This window comes from Amborella trichopoda, chromosome 11 (genome assembly GCF_054954075.1).
Source record: "Amborella trichopoda isolate Santa Cruz 75 chromosome 11, AtrichopodaSantaCruz75HAP2 v2.0, whole genome shotgun sequence".
NCBI classification, from domain to species: Eukaryota; Viridiplantae; Streptophyta; class Magnoliopsida; order Amborellales; family Amborellaceae; genus Amborella; species Amborella trichopoda.
In genome coordinates, this window is record NC_142346.1 from 42,525,358 (window position 1) to 42,548,683 (window position 23,326).

General features: G+C 35.9%; 2 protein-coding genes across 2 annotated transcripts; both read left to right on the forward strand.

Moving 5' to 3' along the window:
* The first annotated feature begins 414 nt into the window (after nt 1–414).
* LOC18448295 (monofunctional isopimaradiene synthase, chloroplastic) lies at nt 415–12,316 on the forward strand. Its single transcript, XM_088850636.1, has 6 exons — nt 415–517; nt 710–933; nt 8,079–8,254; nt 8,566–8,784; nt 9,747–9,885; nt 11,798–12,316. The coding sequence occupies exons 1-6, from the start codon at nt 415–417 to the stop codon at nt 12,314–12,316; spliced, it is 1,380 nt and encodes a 459-aa protein (XP_088706762.1).
* Nucleotides 12,317–20,584: 8,268 nt separating this feature from the next.
* LOC18448259 (uncharacterized) lies at nt 20,585–23,058 on the forward strand. Its single transcript, XM_006858329.4, has 2 exons — nt 20,585–20,981; nt 22,593–23,058. The coding sequence occupies exons 1-2, from the start codon at nt 20,726–20,728 to the stop codon at nt 22,910–22,912; spliced, it is 576 nt and encodes a 191-aa protein (XP_006858391.1). The 5' UTR covers nt 20,585–20,725; the 3' UTR covers nt 22,913–23,058.
* Nucleotides 23,059–23,326: the final 268 nt, after the last annotated feature.

Here is a 23,326-nt window from a genome sequence, read left to right on the forward strand (position 1 = left end):
AGCCCTGTCCAAATAAGTAAAGCCTCAACTCATAACTCATCAAAAATTGCAATTCAAGTGTTGAAAAAAGTTTAAATTGATCAACTCAAACATTATGATTGTGTAAAAAAAATTAGATTTCAAATTCTAGACAATCCATTCGCCCTAAAAATAAATTTGTACCATTTTTTTAGTTTCAAATTTTATTGTCGGTATTGAAAATCAATTTTAGAGCCATCATGAAGTGAGGATTTGAGGTGAGGTTTTATTTTGTTTTCATAAAGCCTAGGCCCTATAGAAACTTCATCTTATTTATTTAACTTCTTTTTTTCTATTTATTTATTTTTAGAATGTACATGACTCGGGCGAGTTACTAAACTTGGGCCGAGTCATGCTTCAAAACACTGCTTCTACTTCAACAATGGAACCTTGTTAATGGTTTATAGTCATTGGGATCAAGGATTGGGCTTCGGGAGTGTGAAGCTCACTGGTTTGGGATTTCGCTTACTTAGGCTCAATGGCTATCAAGTGTCTGCAGGTCTCTCTCTCTCTCTCTCTCTCTCTCTCTCTCTCTCTCTCTCTCTCTCTCTCTCTCTCTCTCTCTCTCTCTCTCTCTCTCTCTCTCTCTCTCTCTCTCTCTCTCTCTCTCTCTCTCTCTCTCTCTCTCTCTCTCTCTCTCTCTCTCTCTCTCTCTCTGGCTATAAAATGTCTTATGCTTTCTAATATGCAGATGTTGTTAAGGAGTTAATGGAGAAAGGTGGAGAGGGTGGTTCCTACCCAATTGAAAGCTATGAAGGCATTTCAGCACTCTTGGATTTGTACAGATGCTCTCAAACTGGGTTTCCTTTTGAATCCCACATCATGCATGAGGCTGCGAACTCTGCCGAATCCCGGCTCCAGCGAGCTCTGTTACTAGAGGGGCCTCACCTTGAAACCAACAATTTGAGGAAGGAGGTACAACTTAGTATACATGCTAAGAGTGACGTGCAACTTAGTATGCATACTAACGGTGGCAACAGGTTGGGTCAGGTCCTGGTCGACCTCGATCCATACTCAATCTGACTAAGTTTTACAAGGACCGGACACCATCGGGTTAGGTCCAAGAGACTTGGACCCGAATCAGGGGGTAGAAATTTAAAAAATACAAATTTTAATATATACATGTATATATACACACAGACACACACACTTTGTCGGATCAACCCCAACCCGATCCGGTGGGGTCCATGTTGGAACAAGACCCACTGGGTCTAAAACATGGACCTAGACCCAATGTTATTAAATTCGCTTCCACCGAAGGGCCCGAAGTTTTTGGGTTTTCAGCCTAGACCGAAGCAAAGCCAAGCGAAGCTCTGGCCCATCAACTTCGTCCTGCTTTGGACCGCTTCGGTCTAATTCTCCCTCTTCGGTCGAAGCACAAAATTGTCTTTTGTAACTACAATTATGTGCTTCAGTCCGCTTCAGTCTGATTTAGAATTGTTGAAGATCTGAATTGTTAGAGTCTAACTTGATAACCGGGGTAAATATTTCAAGAAAGTCGACACCTTCCTTTTGTGCAAACAGCTTTGCAACTAGCCTTGCCCTTTATCTTTCCAAACTTCCATCAATCTTTTTCTTGATTTTGAACACCCACTTACAACCAACTGCTTTTCTACCCTTTGGCAACTCTACCAAAACCCAAGTATTGTTCTTACGAAGAGCCAACATTTCATCTTCCATGACCTTCTTCCAAGATATGGAATCATCCCCTTCCATAGCTTTTTGGAAAGTACTCGGTTCTTCATTCATAACAACCAAAGCATATAGTAATTTGGGATCTACATAGTCCCTAAACCGCTCGGGTGGACGAATTACCCTTGTAGATCTTCTTGTCATGGATGGTGCAACTTCTTCATGGGAATCACTTGGTTCGCCAACTTACTCTTCGACATCAATAACTTTGTCATTGATACTTGTGGGTGCTTCTTCCGACATATGGCCTTCACTTGATGATGGAACGTAAGGTTGAAAATCAATTTCTTGGGTATCATTATGATATTCTTTCTTTTCTTTAATCTCATTTCCTACACCTCTTGTCAACGCGGATGACTCATCAAAATGCACATCTCGGCTTGTAATTATCTTTCGAGCACTTAGATCCCATAACCGGTATCATTTCACATATTTGTTATACCCAACAAAAATGCATTTCTTTGATTTTGGTTCAAGCTTATTTCTTTGGCAACTAGGAAGTAAAACATGAGCATCACAACCAAAAATCTTTAAATCAGAATAATCACAAGAAGTTATGAACCATACCTATTGGGGTGTTTTCTCCCCCAAAGTCGTCGAAGGTGATCGATTGATGAGATAACAAGTTGTCATTACGACTTCGGCCCAACTCTTGTTCCAATCCGACATTGCTCAACATACTTCTTACTCGTTCCATCAAAGTACGACTCATCATTTCTGCAACACTATTTTTCAAAAAATATTGCACAAAACCTAATGCTCTGATACCACTTATTGAAGATACGAATACCTGAAACCCTAAGTTTATCGATCACCAAATATCACACATTCAATACCAAATATGTAAAATCAATAATCGAATAATAAACTCAAAGATCGTGTACAGCAATTTAAGAAAATAAATTAGAGATGGAAAACATAGTCATGAGAGAAAATTAGAGAGACAAACCGCAACACCAATTTACTATGGTTCACCCCGTAGTGCTATGTCCACGGGCAAGCCAACAAGTATTCCAATATCAAAAGAGAAATTTACAAGGGTATACAATGTTACCTCGAAAGGAGAAAATTGATGCAAAAAATCACCAAAAATACCTTCCTTTTGATCATCCAAAAGAACACGATTTACGCTGCTTCACTTTGGATGACCCAAGGACATGAGCAACACAATCTCATACGATTTCTCCCAAACATACGACAAGAAAAACCTTCTTCACCTCTTTCACTTTTTCAACATAACCCAAGGGAGCCTTAGCCCCTTTAAGAGAGAGAGGAATTCAAAATAAGAAGAATCGTTGTAATAATCCTAATATTCAAAAAAAAAAAAAAAAGATGGAAACTTTTAATTAGTGATGGTCCATATGAGCACGATGGTTGGCTTGTAGTTTCTCTTACGTGTTGGGCCTTGACAATCCACTATGGCGTATAAGTAAATTAAAAGTGCCATCTTCCTATGGTATAACCATGAGATGTGTCTTTTTAACTGAAACTTTTATCACTGAGCTCTTATGCATACTGATTCGATAAGATATATTGTAAACGGGCGGCCTTTTAGTGCCCCAACCAGCATATACCAAAAGCATCAATTTCGTGAGTGATTAAAAGTAAGTGACTTCATCTTCTTGAAAAATAGTCTGTTTTTAATAAATAGTGATATTTTCGTCTAAGATCTTTATTTTATATGTGTAAGTGATTTCATTATCTTAAAAAATAATCCGTTCTTTTTAAAAATGAAATGGAATAATTATTTCTGCTTATTATCATGAATTTTAGGCACGATAAATTTTATGTGCAAGTGACCTCATTATTTTGAAAAATAATCTGTTTAATAAAATTGTGATATTTTAACTATGTTAGAAATTTTAAATGCTGTAAAATTATTAGAAATAAATATGATATTTCTGCTGTTAGTAAAATTGTAAGATTTCTTTCTACTGTTTTTGAATATTTAGACATTGTAAATTTCATGTGTAAATGACTGCCTTATTATTTAAAAATTGATATTTTTGCAATTGATTATAGCATTGTTGTGAAATGTTTATTTGTGAATTGATATCCCATAAATTGTGATAATTTCATATTCTTGAATTTCTATAAGAGTTTTTCTATACATATTAGATTGGCAATTATGCTAGAATGTCTTTACGAACTGCTACATTTCTAAATTGAGCCCAAAATATTTGATTGGTTATTTTTAAAATGTTATTGAAAGTGACTATTATTAATAGTTTCAGTGAAATTCATATTAATGATTTCAGTGATATGTTGAGTACATGATATTGCGGCTTTTGAATGTTTAAAGAGATTTAGAAATATTTTAAGTATGTAAGTGGACTCATCCGGTTCGCCGGTGAGGTATAAGTGGATCTATCAAAGACGCCAGTAGGGATTAAGTGGACTCATTCGGTACGACGGTGAGGTATAAGTGGACCTGCAGGGATTAAGTCGACCTATCTGGGACGCCGATAGGGATTAAGTGGACCCATCAGGACGCTGATGGGGTATATAGGTGACCTAGTTGGGACGCTAGTAGAGTAATTTTGTGGAATCTTTTGAATTATGCACAGTCGTTAAAGTGTTATATGCATTTCAATTATTCGGATTATACTTAATTATGCATTTATTGAAAGTGAAACTGTTGATGCATTTCTGTTAATAGATCTCCTTTTTGAAAATATTGATACCTTTCAACCATGATTATTTTTAGGATTATGATGATCACTTACTGAGTAGCCAAACTCATCAAACTATGGTAAACATTTTTCAAGATAACTGCGGTTTCATTTTGAGTACTCGTCAAGGGCAACTTTGGAAGATATTGCTGTTGTGCTAACTTAACTTTCTTTTGTTACGTTGTAAGAATTCGCCACTGTAAATTTGTCCTATCAAGAGATGTATATATGTTTTGACTGTCACATCTCAAGAATATCAGTATTGTAAATTCTTGGGGTGTGACAATCGTGTAACTCAAAAATCCCCTTATTTGGCTTTTATACAAGCCTCCTAATTTGTACTATTGTGTGACAAAAAAAGCCCTCAAACAAATGGTAAAAAACAAAAGCATCCCAAAAGTGATTTTTCAATCACCATTCAACAATAATCTTCATCTAACTTACAACATTGCCTTTACTTCTATTATTTTTTATTTTAAAATTTTTATTTTTATTATTTTAATATATTTTTATATATAAATATATACTTTATGGGATTATCTACAAAGAGACCAATTATCCTTTGTATATAGAGGTATCATTTTGCCCCTTAAATTTCAAAATGGGTGGTTATAAGTGGGTCATTGAATAGACACAAAAATCCAAAAAAAAATTCTTGGACTTTATGACGCATCCCAAGTATTCACTTTTACATCTAATAAGTAGAAATTATTGTGACTTCCACGTACAAAAGATAAATGATTTCTTTGTAGACAATCCCATACTTTATTTATATTACATTTTTTAAATAATTTTGAAATCTTCCTCCGAATCAATTGAAACACCGAATTGCTTCACTTTTCCCATTATACCGAAAAAGATTCTAAAACAACTTTGACAACACTGCCCAGATCTGGACTTAGTTCAGGTCAACCAGCAAAGTAGGTGGGTTGACCCGACCTGGTTGCCACCCCTGCTACATAAACAAAGGATCATTACCCTACAAAATATATACCCTAACTGGTGTATGGGTTAATAGCATTCAACAAAGGGGCATCATCCAAATGTCTCAACGATGGACGGTGGATATAAAACTTCTTTTTTCTAGCCAATGCTTTTGCACGCATGGAATTCACTTTTAAACTTCTCAGTGTACTACTCCGCATCCGAGTTGCAAAATGCAAATATATTGTAGCTTAAAGGTTACAAGCACAGCGTACCGTGCATTTACTTCCTCAAATAAAATTGTCTAGGAGTATATTTAGCGCCCCAAAACTTGGATATGTGACTTTCTCAACACCAACCAATTAAAAAAAAAAAGAAGAGAAATTACCAAAACTATCTCTTATTTTAAGTTATTAAAAATAAACCTCAATTTTTTTAAAACCTATTCACACCCATTTTCACCATTTTCACTTTTTTTTTTTTTATGGAAACACCCTTCACTATAGTCTTAGGTATGTGAAGGCATCATGTTAACCCTGAACTATGATGGTCATGGAGGGTTCTAACACTATTGATGTGGGGGCTTAAGTCATCGCGGTTCTATTAGGACCGTGACGGTGGGGACCATCACGGTACTTAGATAATCGTGATGATCACCTTGACTATCACGGATTTCGCACATGGAAACCTCTCATCTGTCGCATAAACCTCTATCTTCCATTTTGAAAGCATAATAGTATAACAGTTTAATTAAAACCATGATAGTTGAATAACCCGTCACGGTGCTTTCATGCCTTGATGCTTCAAACACGATTCCGCTATAACTGTGATGCCTTCACGGACCTTGGACTATCATACAGAGTATTTTTATCAAAAAATACATATAGTGGTGAAACGGGTATGAGTGAGGTTTTAGAAATTTTAGGGTTTATTTCTAATAATCTTAACAAAAATATATAAATAAATAAATAAATAAATGAATAATTTTTATAATTCCCCAAAAAAATAAAAATTTAAAAATAAAAAAGCAAAATCGTTCACTCTATATATCTACCTCACAAAAATAATGCTCTACGACTAAACTAAGACTGACAAATATGTTGGTAATCTGATCCAAATGTTGAAGGACTTAAAAACTCATTTCTTATTTCTTTAAAAATACTCATGTTGTGATTGTACAGTGGGTCCCAAATTTTCAGATTAGAAAGTACTTATCCAGTCGTTTGCCTGAAGGAGTAAGCATGAGCAAGTATACATTCTTTAACCAATGTCGATCCTTATCGGTAAACGGTTTGGCTGAAGCCATTGTTCTCCATCCGCAATTAAAAGTAGAAAAGCTGATCTCCACCATCCATAGACGACGCTTTCTATGCTTCTCCTACTGCATAAAACTTATATACCTCCTCTTATCCAATCATCCATTTTGAATGGACGGCTGAGATTGCCCTAATCACAATGTTGTGTCTCTACACTATTTTATTTTTAATTTTTTTTCAAAATATTTTGGCACCAAATTTTGAGCGGCCACTCTCTTAAACTTGCACCTGTAAAAAATATTAAAAAGTATAATTTGTATTTATTTGTCAAAAAAAATATAATTTATATAAAAAAACAAAACCAAATACTTTGAGGCATCGGATCTAGATCAACGGGTCATTGGCTCACTTGATCTAAATTGGATAGCTGGATGGGAGAAGAATATATCTTCTATGCAGTAGGGGAAATATAGAAACCTTTCCCATGTAAGGCGAGCCACGTGGACCGTAGACTACAAATGCAATATACATACTTTAACTTCTTGGTTGAACATTATAGTTTACATGCTTTTAACTTCTTGGTTGAACATTACATACTAATAATGCATTTGCTTTTGCTTGTGAAATATTACATATTTTCTTATTAACTTTTTAGAAGGTAATTAAGATAATTCAATACTACGTCAGGCACAATAAAATCAGTTCCATAAATAAAAATGAGGTTTAATAGCAATACCTAGATAATAGCTTAGAAATTTGAGATTTGACAAATATTTCTTTTTTGGGGGGTTTTCTGGATTTTTTTTTCTCATGCAATGCCATAGAATAGCTATAGAATAGCTTAGGAATTTAAGATTTGCAAAGGAATATTTTTCCTGGGAGGTTTTCTAGGGTTTACATGTGTTGGGGGGTCATAAAAACAAAGCCTAGGGCCCAAACCCTCTAGAATTTCAGGATGGGTATGCACTATATTGAGAAACTTCTTTTTCTGTCTTAGGAATGGATTTCACAGCTTTAAAACAAGGGCCATTTATTACTCATTACATAAATGATGCAGCTTCTATAAGGCCTTGGCTTTATTAAAACAAAGTAAAGCCTGACCTTGAATTTTTGTCCGGAAAGTACTTTACAAATCTCCATCGTGGCTCTAAAATTAATTTCCAACACCGATTATGAAATTTAAAACTAAAAAAAATGTATAGATTATATGGATCCTAGAACACTTATTTTTAAAGTGAAATGGATGGTCTAGATGATATATTACAATATACATTACTTTTAGAGCTTGAAATCCTTTTTTTTTTTCATAACCAAAATGATCAAGGCCAAGATGATTGATTTGAAGGATTTCCGATGCTAAAACTGCATTTTTTTTAGTAAGTTTTAATGTGGGCTTTACTTATTTTGATGGGGCTGCAGCCCTATCAAAAACATTTCCCTTACAAAAATCATATATTTTTTTTATTCAAGTAACTTTTGCTCTCAATTTTTCTGCTTTTGTTTACACTTCTTACAGATAGAATTTTCCCTAGCATACCCAAGGGAATACCTTCTTTCAAGATTGGAGTCTAGAAGCATTGTTGAACAATTGTGGCCTGGTGATGAAAGCAACCACAAGTACTTGGAGTTAGCAAGACTTGACTTTAATTATCTACAGAAGCTTTATGCAGAAGAGATCCAAGAAGTAGTTAGGTATTCTAATTTTGTGATTTTCCATCTTTTTTGGTGATTATGTTGAATGGAAACTAGGAGCATATTGTTAAGGCCCTATTCCTTAACACAAGTATCCAAATATCTCCATCTTCTTCAATAAGTTACTTATATCTCATACGTTTTCTTGGGTTCTTACTTAAAACAATACTACCCTATCCATTAAGAAACTAGTTTATTCCTAAAGCACATGCCGATTTTGTTTTTTATTTCATTTGTTTAGCCGACCACAATTAATTAGGAAAAGGCCATGATGATGATGATGAATTTGTTTGTTTTTCAATTCAATGAAGTTGGTGGGAAGACGCAGGCTTTACGAAGATTGAATTTGCAAGAGAAGGGGTTGTGAAGAGTTATTTCACTGTAGCTGCTGCCATATATGAACCAAAATACAAAAAATTCCGAGTCGAGTACACGAAATTTGGGACCATGGCCGCTCTTATGAACGACATCTACGACCTCAAAAGCAACCGCCCTGAAGATTTGAGGCTCTTAACTAAGGCAATCCATAGGTACATCATTATACTAACACTTGGTTATATTCCTAATCAAAATGGGAATATACACTCTCTATGAGTGTTGTTTGGGGTCCTCAGACTGGCAAACCACCTTGATCTTATTAACAGGTGCTGTAATTAACCAACACTCCACCAAGAAACAATGGCTGACATCGATCGATCATTATCTTGTAGATTGGATGGATAGTTGGCAGCTTACCCCATATTATACTTGTAGGGAATGTAGTATTCAGGCATCATCAATATAAGGCTGTCTACAGTATATTACTTGATAAGATTATAACTATGTTTTAATTATTATATTTATAACTATTTTTAACTATTATTCACATCTTAATTCATATCAATTGGCAAGTTTCTCCTCAAAACATTAGTGGGAAATTTTTTTATTTCCTAATCCAGAAGCAATTGGGACTTTTTTTTTTGAACGACAGAAGCTATTGGGACTTCATAAATAAATAAACCAATCAAAATCTTACTCATTCTTGACTTGATTATTACCAGATATTCCTTTTAGATTTACCACACTAATACAAAAGTGAAATAAAATTGTAGTAGATAACCACTTAAAAAGCCATATTTTATTTTTTAAAGGGAATTGCTGACTCTCCCCATGTTTATGTTGTAAAAACACCTACGCCTTCTTGATCGCCTGCTCTTTTCAAATCCGCTTGCCTTCTCGCCACCTTGACTGGCTTTTTGTGGAACGCCAGCCTATCCAAATGATAAAAACATGGTTGCAGGCACATACAAAGTAGCAATAGCAATCTCCATGGAAAACAATTTTTGGACTAATGACTTGACAATGTGAAATACAAATTCTTTTTCTCTTGTAAAGAAAGAAATATCTCAATCAAATTGCAACGAATTAATACAAAAGGTTAAAGTTAAACTCTTATTTTCTGTCTTTACATTGCTTATCTTGTACTTATTCTCTCCTTGTTTTTGGATGTTAGATGGGATCCTTCAATACTCAACGGTCTACCAAAACATATGGGTGTTTTCTTTGACGGCCTCAATGCAGCAATTATTAATGTCGCTGAAGAATCACGCACAGTACAAGGGCGCAATGTCATTCACTTAATAAGAGGAGTGGTAATCATATTTACTCAAGCTAAACAACTTGACTCTGTATCATAATCATTTTAGAAAGAATAGTGCTGACACACACAGAGATGCACAGTTATGCATGAATACTTGCTCATGCATGTGTGTATTTGTAAGATGCATAGGCACAGATACAAATAAAGCACAACTACAAGTGTCGAGGCTTTTGCACATAAGAAATACATGCCCATGTTCCACACTGCAAGTATTCTTTGTCCACTTATTTTGTTGGTTTTGGGGTCTCAAAAAATCAGAATTAAGGATTTCTTAGCTTCAAAGCAAAATAGTTATCTAAAACAATTAATATAATTGAGCAACAAGAGCTCACAGTAAGAGCTTTAAAGCTCCCAAACAATCCATACGAAAAATTTAGTTCGACCATTAACCATGGTGGAAATTGTTACATAGCAGTGAGGTGGAAATTGTTAAATAGCAGTGAAAACATTAATAGCGGTGAAAACAGTTAACAACAATGGAAATTGTTGATGTGAGTAAAAACAGTTAACAGTGATGACATAGTTAGTAATGGCGAAAATTAATAATGGTGGTTACAACAGTTGACGACAACGAAAACCATTAAGGATGGTGAAAACATTTAACAACAGGTATAATTGTTTTCGGCATTGCCTGAAGCAGCTAAAAGGAATAAAACTAATAATAAAGATCAATGGGCATCAAGATCCAAGGTTAACTACAATCAGAATTCTATTAACCATTTCAAGATTGTCGTTAACCATGATGAGAATTTTAGCAAGACAAAAATATTCTATTCTTAAACAGAACAACATGCAAAGCTAGACAAACATGAATAAATGTAACTTGTGCTTCACTTGGATACAGAGGCATGAGATGTCCTCATTGAAGAAATCTTCAAGGTATTGTGATGACTATAAAGGAGAAGATGGATGTTTATAATTTTTGAAACAGAATACCATTTCTATTTCAAACTCCACGAGGGTGAATTAGGATAGATTGATCATAGATTTTTGAGATCCCATCACGTTCCCTCTCCCTCTCTATGGAAACAAAAAACTAGACTACTTGATTGGTGAATTAGAAAAGATGGATCATAGATGAAGGTGTCCTACTTATTTGAGCATTCACTTGGTGATTTGCAGAAAACTTATCGAAGTTCACTAGGTTTTGTCCCAATTCTACTGCAATAAGCGTTTTAGATTACTAAAATGCGCATAAGAATTATTATTGAAAAGAGTTTGTTCAAAAGCTTGTATAAACACTATATCTAATGCATGGTATTGTGACCAGACATGGCAACTACAACAGATATGGCAACTGGATATTGAGATCTGTTAGTGTCTAACTGTATGCTATACCTATATAGAAATTGTATCCTATAGTTTTAGTAAGTATTGATTGTACCCTCTCTATAAATACACAGTTGATTGTAATCTTATTCATTAATAAAAATACAGTGAAAGATTCTCATTTGTCTTCTGAAAGATCCAGAATCCGAAAAAATGTGTTCATTTTTTAAATTTTATGAATATAACAAACATGACCATTGAATTTTTACATTTAATACTTGATGACATTTATCTATTCAAATATAATCGTTATGTTGGAACTGAACATTCCTGGAGAATTCACCAAACTGCAAGATAGTTTTATGGCATTTATGGGTCACTAAGATCAGATGTACTTCAATGTGTATTCTCCTAATTGTGGAGCTTATTTCCTTATGGAGTAAAGGTACCAGTAATACACTCCAAAGGTAGTGCTTAGCATGCATGTGCAGCATTAGGGAACAATGAGATTCAATGAACAAGACATTTTCATCTTGAGATACATTTTACTTCATTTGATTCATGTTTGTTTTTTAAACAACAAAACATTGCTACAACTGTATTTGTTTTCTTTCTTTCATTTCTATCAGTGAAAGGAAGCAGAATGGAGGCATTCGGGGTGCATACCCTCCTTGGAGGAATATCAAATGGTGGCTAACCTTAGCATTTCTACCAGCGTCACCGTCTTGAGTCCGATATTCATCATAGGAGAAGTCATATCTGACGAGATGCTACGGTTGGTGGGTCAATGCTCAAGATTTCTCTATCACATTGGACGCATTTGCCGACTTAGCAATGACATTGTAACCTCGGATAGGGAAGAGCGTTCAGGCAAGATGGCATCAAGCATCGGATGCTTCATGAAAGATCACCCCGGGAGCACCAAGGCCGAAGCCATGGCTCATTTGCAGGGTTTAATCGAATCAAGCACTCGAGAATTGGAATGGCAACTGTTTGAGTTGAAAGGGATTGTGCCTGACTCTGTTATTCGTGCACTTATAAACTTTGGAAGAACCATGGCTCTCCTTTACAAGAACTCGGATGGCTTTAACAGCGTCTCCGATCGAGGATTGGAGCAACTACTGATGGATTTTCTCTATAAGCCACTTCCTTAATATAGCCATATTGTGTGGTGTATTAGTTCATAAATGGTGCTTTCATGATGGAGAATCTGATTACATCAATGGTAAATAAATCTGAGAATTATGCATGACAATTCTCTGAGAGAGAGGTGTACAGTTAATTAGTAAGAATGTTCGAATCCTATGGAACAAGCTAAACCCTTACAAAGTTCCTCAAATCTAAAATTAGCATTTCTCTCTACAAATGGCATGTGCATTGCACAAAGTAAATGTAACATCTAACGTGCCATTGCACAAAGTAAAAAGACTTACTTTCTTCATGCCTCGGACCTCAAATTATGTAACTGGGGCCGGCAACAGGCTAGGCCTAAGAGTCCTGACCCAAGCCCAGCCTAGTCACTATTGGACGGACCCAACTTGGGTCGGGCCGTCTTTGACCAGGCCAAAGGGGCCCTGGATTAGCCCTGGCTGGCCATGGTCATAGCCAGCCGGGTATGGCTTAATAAGGAAAATACAAGAATGGATGGGGCCAACTCTATCATGGCCTGGCCAGCCCTAACCTCGAGCTACATTATGTGGCTTAGGCCCTAGTTTCTCAGGGCCAAACAGCCCCATTGCCAACCCTTATGTACTATGTTTCCTGCTTAATGTCGTTGGCGATGAATTTTAAAACCTTGGTTGTGGATGGAGCATGGTTTTTGATATTGGTTATAGATTTCTAAGCCTGCTTTCTCTCATCTTATCACCTATTCGAGCTATATCTATGTTCTCTTGAATTTATTCAATTCGAAATCTATCCCTTCTTCTCATGCCACTCATCAATTTCAACATCATCATCTCAGCTACATTCCACCTATAAAGAAAAGCTAGTCTCATCGTCGTCCGATATATATTTTTCCCTTCACCTTCATTATTATGATGTGATTACATAAACTCCAGTTGCACATGTCCATCTCCCGCCCCTCTAATTATGTGTTACATTTTCCTCAATCTCTTCATTTTTCTGGATTATCGACCCAAGATATCAAAAGTATATTCTTATTGGTATTTCTTAGCCATCAATCTTAACTAATTCCCCGCCTCTGCTCTTACTATTATTAAACTTGTATTCCTTATACTCTTCTGCATCTCACTAATTTTATTTAGATTCGAGAGCATCCCTCCAAAGTTCTAACTTTGTGTTGACGCTACTTCAGGTCTCTTCAATCAAAACTATGCCAAAAGCGAACAACATATACCATGGTATGGGTTCAAGAACTTGCTGAGTCATCAATAACAAAGACAGAGGCATGGGCTCAATGCCAACCCCTGATGTAGATTTATTATCCTTGAAAACTTACTCGTCTCTCCACTAGTTGTTCGCTCACTAGTTAGAGCTCCCTAGTGGATATCTTTCACCAAGTTTGACGACTCTTTTTTTTTCCAACACCCACCAAATTAAATATCGGGGTACTCTATCATAAGCTTTATCTAAATTAATAGGTACCATGCAGAGGTCTTTTCCCTTCACCCTAAACTTCTCTATTAATTGTCTAAGTAGGAAAATAGCCCCAATTATCAACCTCCCTGGCATAAAACCAAATTGGTATTCTGATATACTCATTTCATGCCTTAGTCGGTGATTGCTCTCTCTCTCTCTCCCACAGCTTTATAGCATGGCTCATAAGTTTGATCCCTGGATAGTTCGCACAATTTTGTATGTCCCCTTTGTTCTTGTGACTAAGTACCAAGGTATTTTTTTTTCTATTTGTGGCATTTTCTTTATTCTTAACACCTTGTTGAACAGCTTGGTCAGCCAGTCAATGTCAATCTCCCCCGTGTACTTCCAAACCTGTATTGGTATACCATCTAGTCCTAAAACTTTTCATATCTTCATCCTCTCCAAAGCTTCTTTTACTTCCAATATCTTAATCCTACAAATGTATCTATGACATCCACTCTCATTTATGCCAACGTTTCCTTCAACCGTTGTGTTCCCATTGTGTTCATCATTTAATTTTTTTAAAAATAAGATCTCTACCTTTTGTTGACATCTTCGTCATTCACCATGACCATTTGATCATCACTCGTAATGCATTTAATATGGTCTAGATCCATATACTTTTTCTATCTCATTTTTTTTAATTCGATAACACCATTTTCACCTTTTCTTGTTCCCAGTTTGCTGTATAGATTATCAAATACCTTAAGTTTAGTCTTATTTACTATTTACTTAGTGTTTTTCCTGGCATTTTTATATTCTTCTAAGTTTTGCTTATTTCTATTATATTACCAAATTTTATAACATGATCGTTTTTCGCTAGTGGCTTTCTGAACTTCATTACTCCACCACTAAGTTTCTTTAACAAAATTTCTTTCCCCACTAGTCTTTTTCTAAACCTTTTTTTTCACTTTCTCAATACAGTAAGTCATTTCATTCCACATAACATTGACCTCATGTTTAGTATTAGAAGATTTCATTTACATATTAAATTTAATTAAAATAGAATCTTGAGAATTAGAAAATATTGATCGTATAGGGAACAAAAAGCTAGATCTTTTAATAAATGCCAAGTTATCGAGAGATACACATAAAGAAAATCATGTCCTTCAAAAGTTAGACAAAAAAATTGAGCGCTCCAGAAGAATATACCATGCACTTACCTGGAGTAAATCTTGAATCTTATTTAAGGTGTTTTCTCCATCCAAAATTTAGAATCCACTCTAGATCACCAAATGAGTTAAAGATAAGGTTCTCACCCAAGAGACCATACACTCGAGGGAATACAACCTTGTGACACATAATACACAAAGGATTCACGGCTTTACTTTCCCTTCGTCAAAAAACCCAAAGGCATCGTCCTCTTCAGCCACTACAACATGAACTTTACATTGGTTTAGAGTAGTGTTTTAAAACATTGGAAACCAGTAATCGCCCCCCCTGCCGAAGGAAAAAAAAAAACTCCCCCCTCTATTTTTTTTCCATTCTTTTTTTTATAAGTTTATTTAATGTTTTCTCATGCCTTCTCTATATCCAACCTCATAAACTCCTTTAATTTTTTGGATAGCCAATTCGGACCAATCTGAATCGTCGATCAGCAATCAAGTGATCCAACACGGATATGCGGGGTGGAAATTTAATTGGTTTAGAGTAGTGTTTTAAAACATTGGAAACCAGTAATCGCCCCCCCTGCCGAAGGAAAAAAAAAAACTCCCCCCTCTATTTTTTTTCCATTCTTTTTTTTACAAGTTTATTTAATGTTTTCTCATACCTTCTCTATATCCAACCTCATAAACTCCTTTAATTTTTTGGATAGCCAATTCGGACCAATCTGAATCGTTGATCAGCAATCAAGTGATCCAACACGGATATGCGGGGTGGACAATTAGCCCCAACTATCCGAGTTTTGGAACACTAATGCCAAGCATTAAACACCTTAACTGCCAAACTCACCGAAGAACCCTATGTTCAAATTTCTCATTACAGCTCGAGGGTAATGTAGACGTCCCAAACTATAAATAAGACGATCATGAGTCACCAGTGAGATCCCATGTATCAAAGTAAACAAATTTGGAAAAAGAGGCTGGGCTTAATTGGTTAGCGCTTGACGATTTGCAATGCTACGCCTAGGCTCAATTCTTACTAGGGTAAGAGCCTTCTCCCTACTGACTCACCTACAAAAACAAAGTTAAAACAAATTCAACCTCATCCGCTTGTTACCAAATTCATTCATTCTATACATAAGTACATGTGATTCCGCTCATGCCATTTGTGTTGGTTTTGTACGAGGTTTGGGTTGGTTCCAGGCTGAGCTAGACCCGGAGCCAACCGCACAAGTCCAAGGTGGACCGGACCTATCCATTCAAATTGAGGGGACCTAGATCCGACCCATATGATTGGGAGGCGTCTGATCCAAACCAGACCTGACCCAACTCGATTTATAGTATAAAATGTAGGTTTATATTGTTGTGCTCTGATACCACTTGTTATTCGTGCGGAAGCTTTAAACCCAATGGGTTAATATTTGGCAAATAAAATATGAAAAATAAAACATGAAATACACATTACAAGAACACAAAGATTTACGTGGTTCACTTCATATGGCTACATCCACGGGCACGACAAACATAAATCTACTATACCAATGAAAGTTACATAAAAGATTTTGAAATAAACCTCGACAAAACCCAAGTCGAGCAAATCTTTTTAAACCTGCTCTCCCAAACAGCACCACTGCCAATCTCTCATCTCCATTCCATAACTAGACCAATATCTAGGAATAGAACAACTTTGAGAGCAAATGAGACTTTATCTCACTAAAAGGAAAACCACCCAAAATCTCAATAGGAATCGCTTCTCTACAAGAAATGAGCATCTCAATCTTCGAGAGTCCAAAAGATGCATCATCACAATGTTTCTGTCCAAAAGAAGCGCTCTTCTCTATGAGAAAATCACATCTTATGCACAAGAGGCTTTACCTCCCTCTCTCTCTAGAGGAACCACTATTCTCATATGGTGACTCAAATTGGACATACAAATTCTGTACACTTTCATCACACATATATATATATATATATATATATATATATATATATATATATATATATATATATATATATATAAGATTAAAAATCCATACTAAATAGAAAACTTCCTGTAGATATCAAAATATCAAAAGATATATCCAAGAGTTCTAATCTTTTTTTTATTTCTATTTCCCTAAGGAAACTTATCAATATCAATCTCAATCCCACATGGGAATATCTCAATCCGACATGGAAATATCTCAATCTCACATAATATTCGGCATATCTCAATCCGACATGGAAATATCTCAATCTCACATAATATTCGGCATATCTCAATCCGACATGGAAATATCTCAATCTCACATAATATTGGGCATATCTCAATCCCACATGATATGGATGAATCTCAATTCGTCCCACAAAATATGGGATTTCCATATATGGGTGATTTTTGGATAGCACCAAATCCAACATATATATATTACATAACGTGTGAGGTCGGGTAGAGTCAAGGCCAACCCAGACCTAACCCAACTTGATTAGGTCATCTAGACAAATGCCTAACCTTACTCGACTCTCGGGTTTATATATTTAGACCTAAACCTAACCCACCAAGCCTAAAAATCATACCATAGCCAAGACCAAAGTCAGGTCAACCATTGGGACTATGCGTTGACCGGACCTGATTAAGAACCCTACCTTTGCAGTAAATGGGTCGAGTGGACAGGCCCTAAAAAATTAGGGCTTAGGCCACAAAATGTGGACCAGGTGCCCAGCTGGGCAGCCGGGCTTAGGCCAGGGCCGGCCCAGCTAGGCTCTTATTTTCCTTTTTTTTTTTTAGAACTTTATTAGCTAGCCCCATCTTGGCCCAGCTAGGCCCTTATTTTCTTTTTTTTTTTTTTTTTTAGAATTTTATTAGCTAGCCCCATCTCAGCCCCGCCCTAATAGGGTAGTGATCGAGCCCGACCCTAGGTCAGGTGCTCAGGGGAATAGGGCCAAGATTGGCCCGACCCGTTGCCAGTCCTATTTTGCGGTTACCTAAGATCTTCTATAAAAAGGAGGAGAGGATAAATGTAAAAGACTTGACAATTGGTGAGTGATTGGTGACGAAGTAGAATCACGAAATATGCAAGACCATTTCAAAGTTCGTTTGTTAAAGAAAGAAAAGAGAGAAAGTGAGATCATCTAAGAAGTAAAGGAAAGAATTGCTGACCAAAATGGCAAGGTACACGTCGTATTTTATTTTCACATTTTCCATCTAAATTTCTTACTTTCCATTGCACCGGAAGGGCGGAGAATCAAAGGTATTCTCTTTACAATGTAATTCAAGGGGTATCGATTCATGCCCAATGAGCATCTAACCTTGAACTCTAGGGTGTAAATGGGTCGGGTCAACGCGACCTGGTCCTGATCTAATCCTTGTTGGATTTGGACCAATGTCGGGTCGAAGTTATTGGACGCCATCATGTGTGGATCAGAATAAATAATAATAATAATTTGTATTTATATATTTTATAATGGGTGTAGTTTGCATAAAGTTGCAACCTTAAACAATAGAAGTAATGTGCACCACCAAATTTTATCATAAGATATACTTTTAAGGGCAACCTTTTTATGCTTCCCCTACAGCATAAAACTTATATACTTCCCCCTATCCAACCGTCCATTCTGAATGGAGGGCTAAGATTGTCCAATCACAATATCACATCTCTATACTATTATTTTTAATTTTTTTTTATAAACTATTTTGACACCAAATTTTGCAGGGCTAAGATTGCCCCAATCACAATGTCACATCTCTACACTATTTTATTTTTAAATTTTTTTTATAAACTATTTTGATACCAAATATTGGACGTCCAATCCTCTATTAAATTCGCACTATTAAAAAATACAAAAAAAATATTTCTAATAAAATAAAATGACCAAAATACCCCTAAAATTTTCAAAGGGTATTTTGATCATTATATTTTATTGAAAATTTATTTTTAATATATTTTATAGGTGCGCCCCAATGAGAATAAGGCATGTACCAAATTTCATATTCATACAATTTGTATAAAAAAAATTAAAAATAAAATACTTTGATCACACGGTGAGTGGCTCTCTTGATCAAAATTGGACGGCTAGATGATAGGGGAAGCATAGATCTTCTATGTTGCAGAGGAACTATAGAAACCTTTCCCTACTTTTAGTGTCAAAAATTCTTAAGATGGCTTTAAAATCTATTTTTTGCTTCAATTATAAAATTTTAGAATCCAAAAATAGTTCAAATCAAGTAAATCGGTAAACACATGGAAAAATGGACGGGTCTAGATAATGTATTGCAAGATGTGCTATTTTTGGGACTGAAAATATTTTTTTTCTTCATATTCATATATATTGATGTTAAAATCATCAATTAGAGGGTTTTCCAACTTCAAAACAACCTTTTGCAATGGGTTTTTTATGTGCACCTTAAAACCTTATATAAACTTCATCCTTTTATATTAAGGAAAGTTTATATAAGGTTGCAACCCTATTTGTAGAAATAAAATTGCAGTAATATATACCATCCATTTTATTTTGATGGTGTAGATTGGACACTATCTTAAAAGACATGCATTGTATTGGTATTATCTTAAAAGATGTGTCAAATCTATACCATCCAAATAAAATAGATAGTGTAGAGTAGTGCAACCTTAATTTTATAAATAATGTTGCAACCCTAAAATAACTACCACAGGTTATGTTTATGTTACATATATAAATATCATGTCAGTTTAGCAATGATCGTGATACAGCCCAACCCAATAAGATCTATAATGGACCCAGACCATACTAGGTCAGTCCAAATCAAATGGAACCAATCCAACCTATCGGGTCCAATATCTAGGGACAAATTTGGACCTAGTTCAGGTCGACCTATTTGCTTGGTGGTTTGACCTGACCCAATTGCCACCCATATCATACTCATTGATAATTCTAAAAGGATAAGAAGCGAGATGGATAGTCATGGGACAGTTGTCATAAATTTGTAAAATTCGTGTAAGGCTTCATTTAAACGGCTGAACCATTCTCGGAAGGAAAAGTATACAAAGAGACTTTTTACTTTTGGTACAAAGAGGTCAGAATCACTTTTGACCATCAAATTTCAAATCAAGTGGGTGTAAGAGTGTCATAGACTGGACTTCAAGTCCAAAAAAGTGTTTTTCGAACTCCAAGATATTACCCAAGCCATCTAATTTGACTAGGAATAATTGTAACTTTATTGTAACAAATATAAATGGTCTCGTAGTGTACAATCGCTTGTAATAAGGGATTTATTTATAAATGAGGGAAACTTTATTTTTACTTTTCAAGATCATGGGTAGGGGTGGAAATCGTGTCAGGTCAACCAAAGTTTGGACCCGATTAATGGCCCGAATGAGTTGGGCATAGATCCATATGATGGGTCCAAGTCCATGTTGGACCAAATCAAGTTGCGTTAGGTCCGGTACAGGCCCAATGACCTGGACCGACCTACATTGGTCCAACTACCCAGTAGGATTGGGGTCTACACCGACCGGACCCAGCCCATTTACACCCCTAGGGGTCTTACAAATTGTGGAGTAAATAGTGCTAACTTTAAAGTGTCTTTAAAATAAAACTGAATGTTGAGAATTTTGGGTGTATGAGAGAGAGAGAGAGAGAGAGAGAGAGAGAGGAATTGAATTGGGAAAGTGGTCAAGAGGGGGAGGAGCATTGAAATTTAAAAGGATAATGTTGGGAAAGTCATATCAAAGGTTGTGAGGCTCTCTCATCCACTAGAGTGTGAAAGGGCACCTACGCACCTCTACCTTCCACCACAGGTTCTTCACCAACAAAAAACTGAAGAATAGAAATGCCTCAAAACCACTAAAGCTCAGAAGAAGAGCTGAGCTGAGCTGAGCTGAGCTTCATACTTTTGCTGCAATGGCGTCAAAGACTTGCATCCAATTGAACAATATTACAAGTAGAGCTTCCATCTTACGGCCTCCTCCCATTCCCATTCCCTTTCCCTTTCCCTTTCCCTTTCCCACTAAGGAAAAGCTCAATTTGCCGACATGCAAAGGCCTCAAATTGACCACTGCTTCTCTCTCCTCTTCTCTATCCTCCACTCACCGCCTCCGCCTCCGCGGCCGGCGCCGCAAGTTTCCTGTGTGCGAAGCCCAAAATACCGTCGACAAAGGTAACTCTCCCTCTCTCTCTCTCTGCAAAAAATAACTTGTGTGTCATTCTTCTTGTTCATCATAGTTTTGTGTCAAATATCCTATCAGCTTTTGCAGATTTTGGTCCTTCACCAGAGGTTTTTATTTGTGAATTACACTTAACCCATTACTTTTATTTATATTTTATTGAAAAAGTAATCCCCGTCCACATCATGTGAAGCTATCCAACGGTTCAAAATTAGTCTCGTATTTTATTTTTTATTTAAATAAAATAGAATTTTGTTTTGTAGGTGTGTTTTTATAAATATAACTAAATAAAAATTATTAAAATTATATTAAATATGATATTATCAAAATATGTCCAAATCTATTTTTGTCAATATTTTTTATTCAAAATATTCTTTTATCAATTTTATTCCATCTTACTTAGGAAAATGAACCTAAAACCAAAATTTTATATTAATGTTATTTTTAAATAAAAAACTAAAAATAAAGATTCATTATTGGCCCTTAGATGAATAGCGTTCAATCTAAACCATTAAAAAGAGCTAGCCTCCACATGTGGAAGCAATACGAACCCTATTTTATTTGCTATTTGTGTGGGAGTTAATCAGAATGGGGAATACCATGCATTTATTCACTATTCATTCTCAAAGAAGAACGGTGGAGGTTAACTAATTATCTTGATGATAGATACTATCTAGTACACCAGCAGCGCATGGTATATGGAGCATCTTAGGGGTGTCTTGGCTGGCCTAGTCCGTTTGACTTTAAAAACTAGGGCTTGGGCCACATAATGAAGCCAAAGGCCTGCTCAAGCAAGGCAATCATGCCCCGAGGGTAGGGTTGGACCCGGCCTAGTTCAAGGCTGGCCCATTTTAGTTCGGCCCGGCCTTGCAACCCTAATCTTGCCGTTGAAAATGGTCCACCACGGGCATATCATGGTGTATGGTTCACTTTCCTAAATTTACTTGTAGTGGTTTTTCTACTTTTTTATTTTGTTTTTCCAGGGAATTATCCCTATTCACCATGACAAGCAAGGATATTCCATTTTCCAAAATAGAAATCTTCGTAAGGTTGCTTTCTTTCATGGAGCTAAGGTTTTAGGGAATTTTTCCAGTACGGATCCGAAACCCAAAGTTTGGACCTCTATCCGGATCTAGGTATGGATCCAATTTAGGTCCAAAATTTTGGATTCGAATACTAATTCAAATCGGATCTGGGTATAGGCCGACCTGATTTGGATCTGAACTATTTATTAAACTATTACATATTATTTTGTATATTCATATATGTTATATATTATTTTTTGTTATATAATATATTATATTATTTCATAGATATAAAATAATTTTTTTTTATCCTATCGGGTCCAAATCCGGATCCCATATAATGGATCCAAATATTTTGGATTCGATTGGATCTGGATCCGGATCCAAATCCCATTTATACTCTCTAAATTCGAATCCGGATCATGGTGATCCGGACCCAATCCGACCCATTCTCGCCCTACTAAGGTTGCCCACACCTAGGTTTTTTTTTTTGCTCAGTGAGAAAAGACATCATTTGTGACACCCACCGTCGAGTTCATTTCTAGATACTCATGCCTAGTTGCCATGCAATTCATGTAGTTATGGTGATCACGGACTCCAACTGGAACAACTTGGTGGTGGGGAGTGACACACCGGTTATTGTCGAGTTTTGGGCTCCATGGTGTGGTCCATGTCGGATGATCGCTCCTGTGATTGACGAACTTGCAAAGGAGTATGCCGGAAAGATCATGTGTTATAAGCTTAACACAGACGAATGTCCCACCATCGCCAGTCAGTACGGAATTAGGAGCATCCCTACAGTCTTGTTATTCAAGAATGGAGAGAAGAAAGAGAGCATCATTGGAGCTGTACCAAAATCAACACTGAGTTCCACAATCGACAAGTATTTGGAGAAGTAGAGATGAGAAATTTATGCCCCTCAAGATCACAATTCTCATGTATTTCCATTGTATTTCTATGTAATATTCAAATGCTGAAAAATATGTTTATTTCCATTGTGTAAGATGGATACTACTGGTTCATAATAGAAGTCTTTGAATCATAAGATCACAAGTTCCATTTCATGAAAGCTACATTGAAGATGGTGGTACAGAAACCGACCTAATTTATAATGGCATCCTTTTGAAACATCTATTTTAAAGTGGGAGAATAAAATAGTAACGAATTTTTAAATATAATGGTTTAATCGTGATATTTGAAAATCATCGGGTATAATAGAATTTATAACAAATACAAAGATGGTGTCATTTTTCTATTTAATATTGTAATGTGTAAATAATGATGTCACAACATATAGAACAAGCACTATTTGA

Bases quoted from the DNA above. Each gene is read 5' to 3' on its own strand.
- LOC18448295 (XM_088850636.1), top strand. From the start codon at position 415: ATGGTTTATAGTCATTGGGATCAAGGATTGGGCTTCGGGAGTGTGAAG. The intron at 934-8,078 runs GTACAACTTAGT...CACTTCTTACAG, and splicing joins CCAACAATTTGAGGAAGGAG to ATAGAATTTTCCCTAGCATA. The intron at 8,255-8,565 runs GTATTCTAATTT...AATTCAATGAAG, and splicing joins GAGATCCAAGAAGTAGTTAG to TTGGTGGGAAGACGCAGGCT.
- LOC18448259 (XM_006858329.4), top strand. From the start codon at position 20,726: ATGGCGTCAAAGACTTGCATCCAATTGAACAATATTACAAGTAGAGCT. The intron at 20,982-22,592 runs GTAACTCTCCCT...CAATTCATGTAG, and splicing joins CCAAAATACCGTCGACAAAG to TTATGGTGATCACGGACTCC.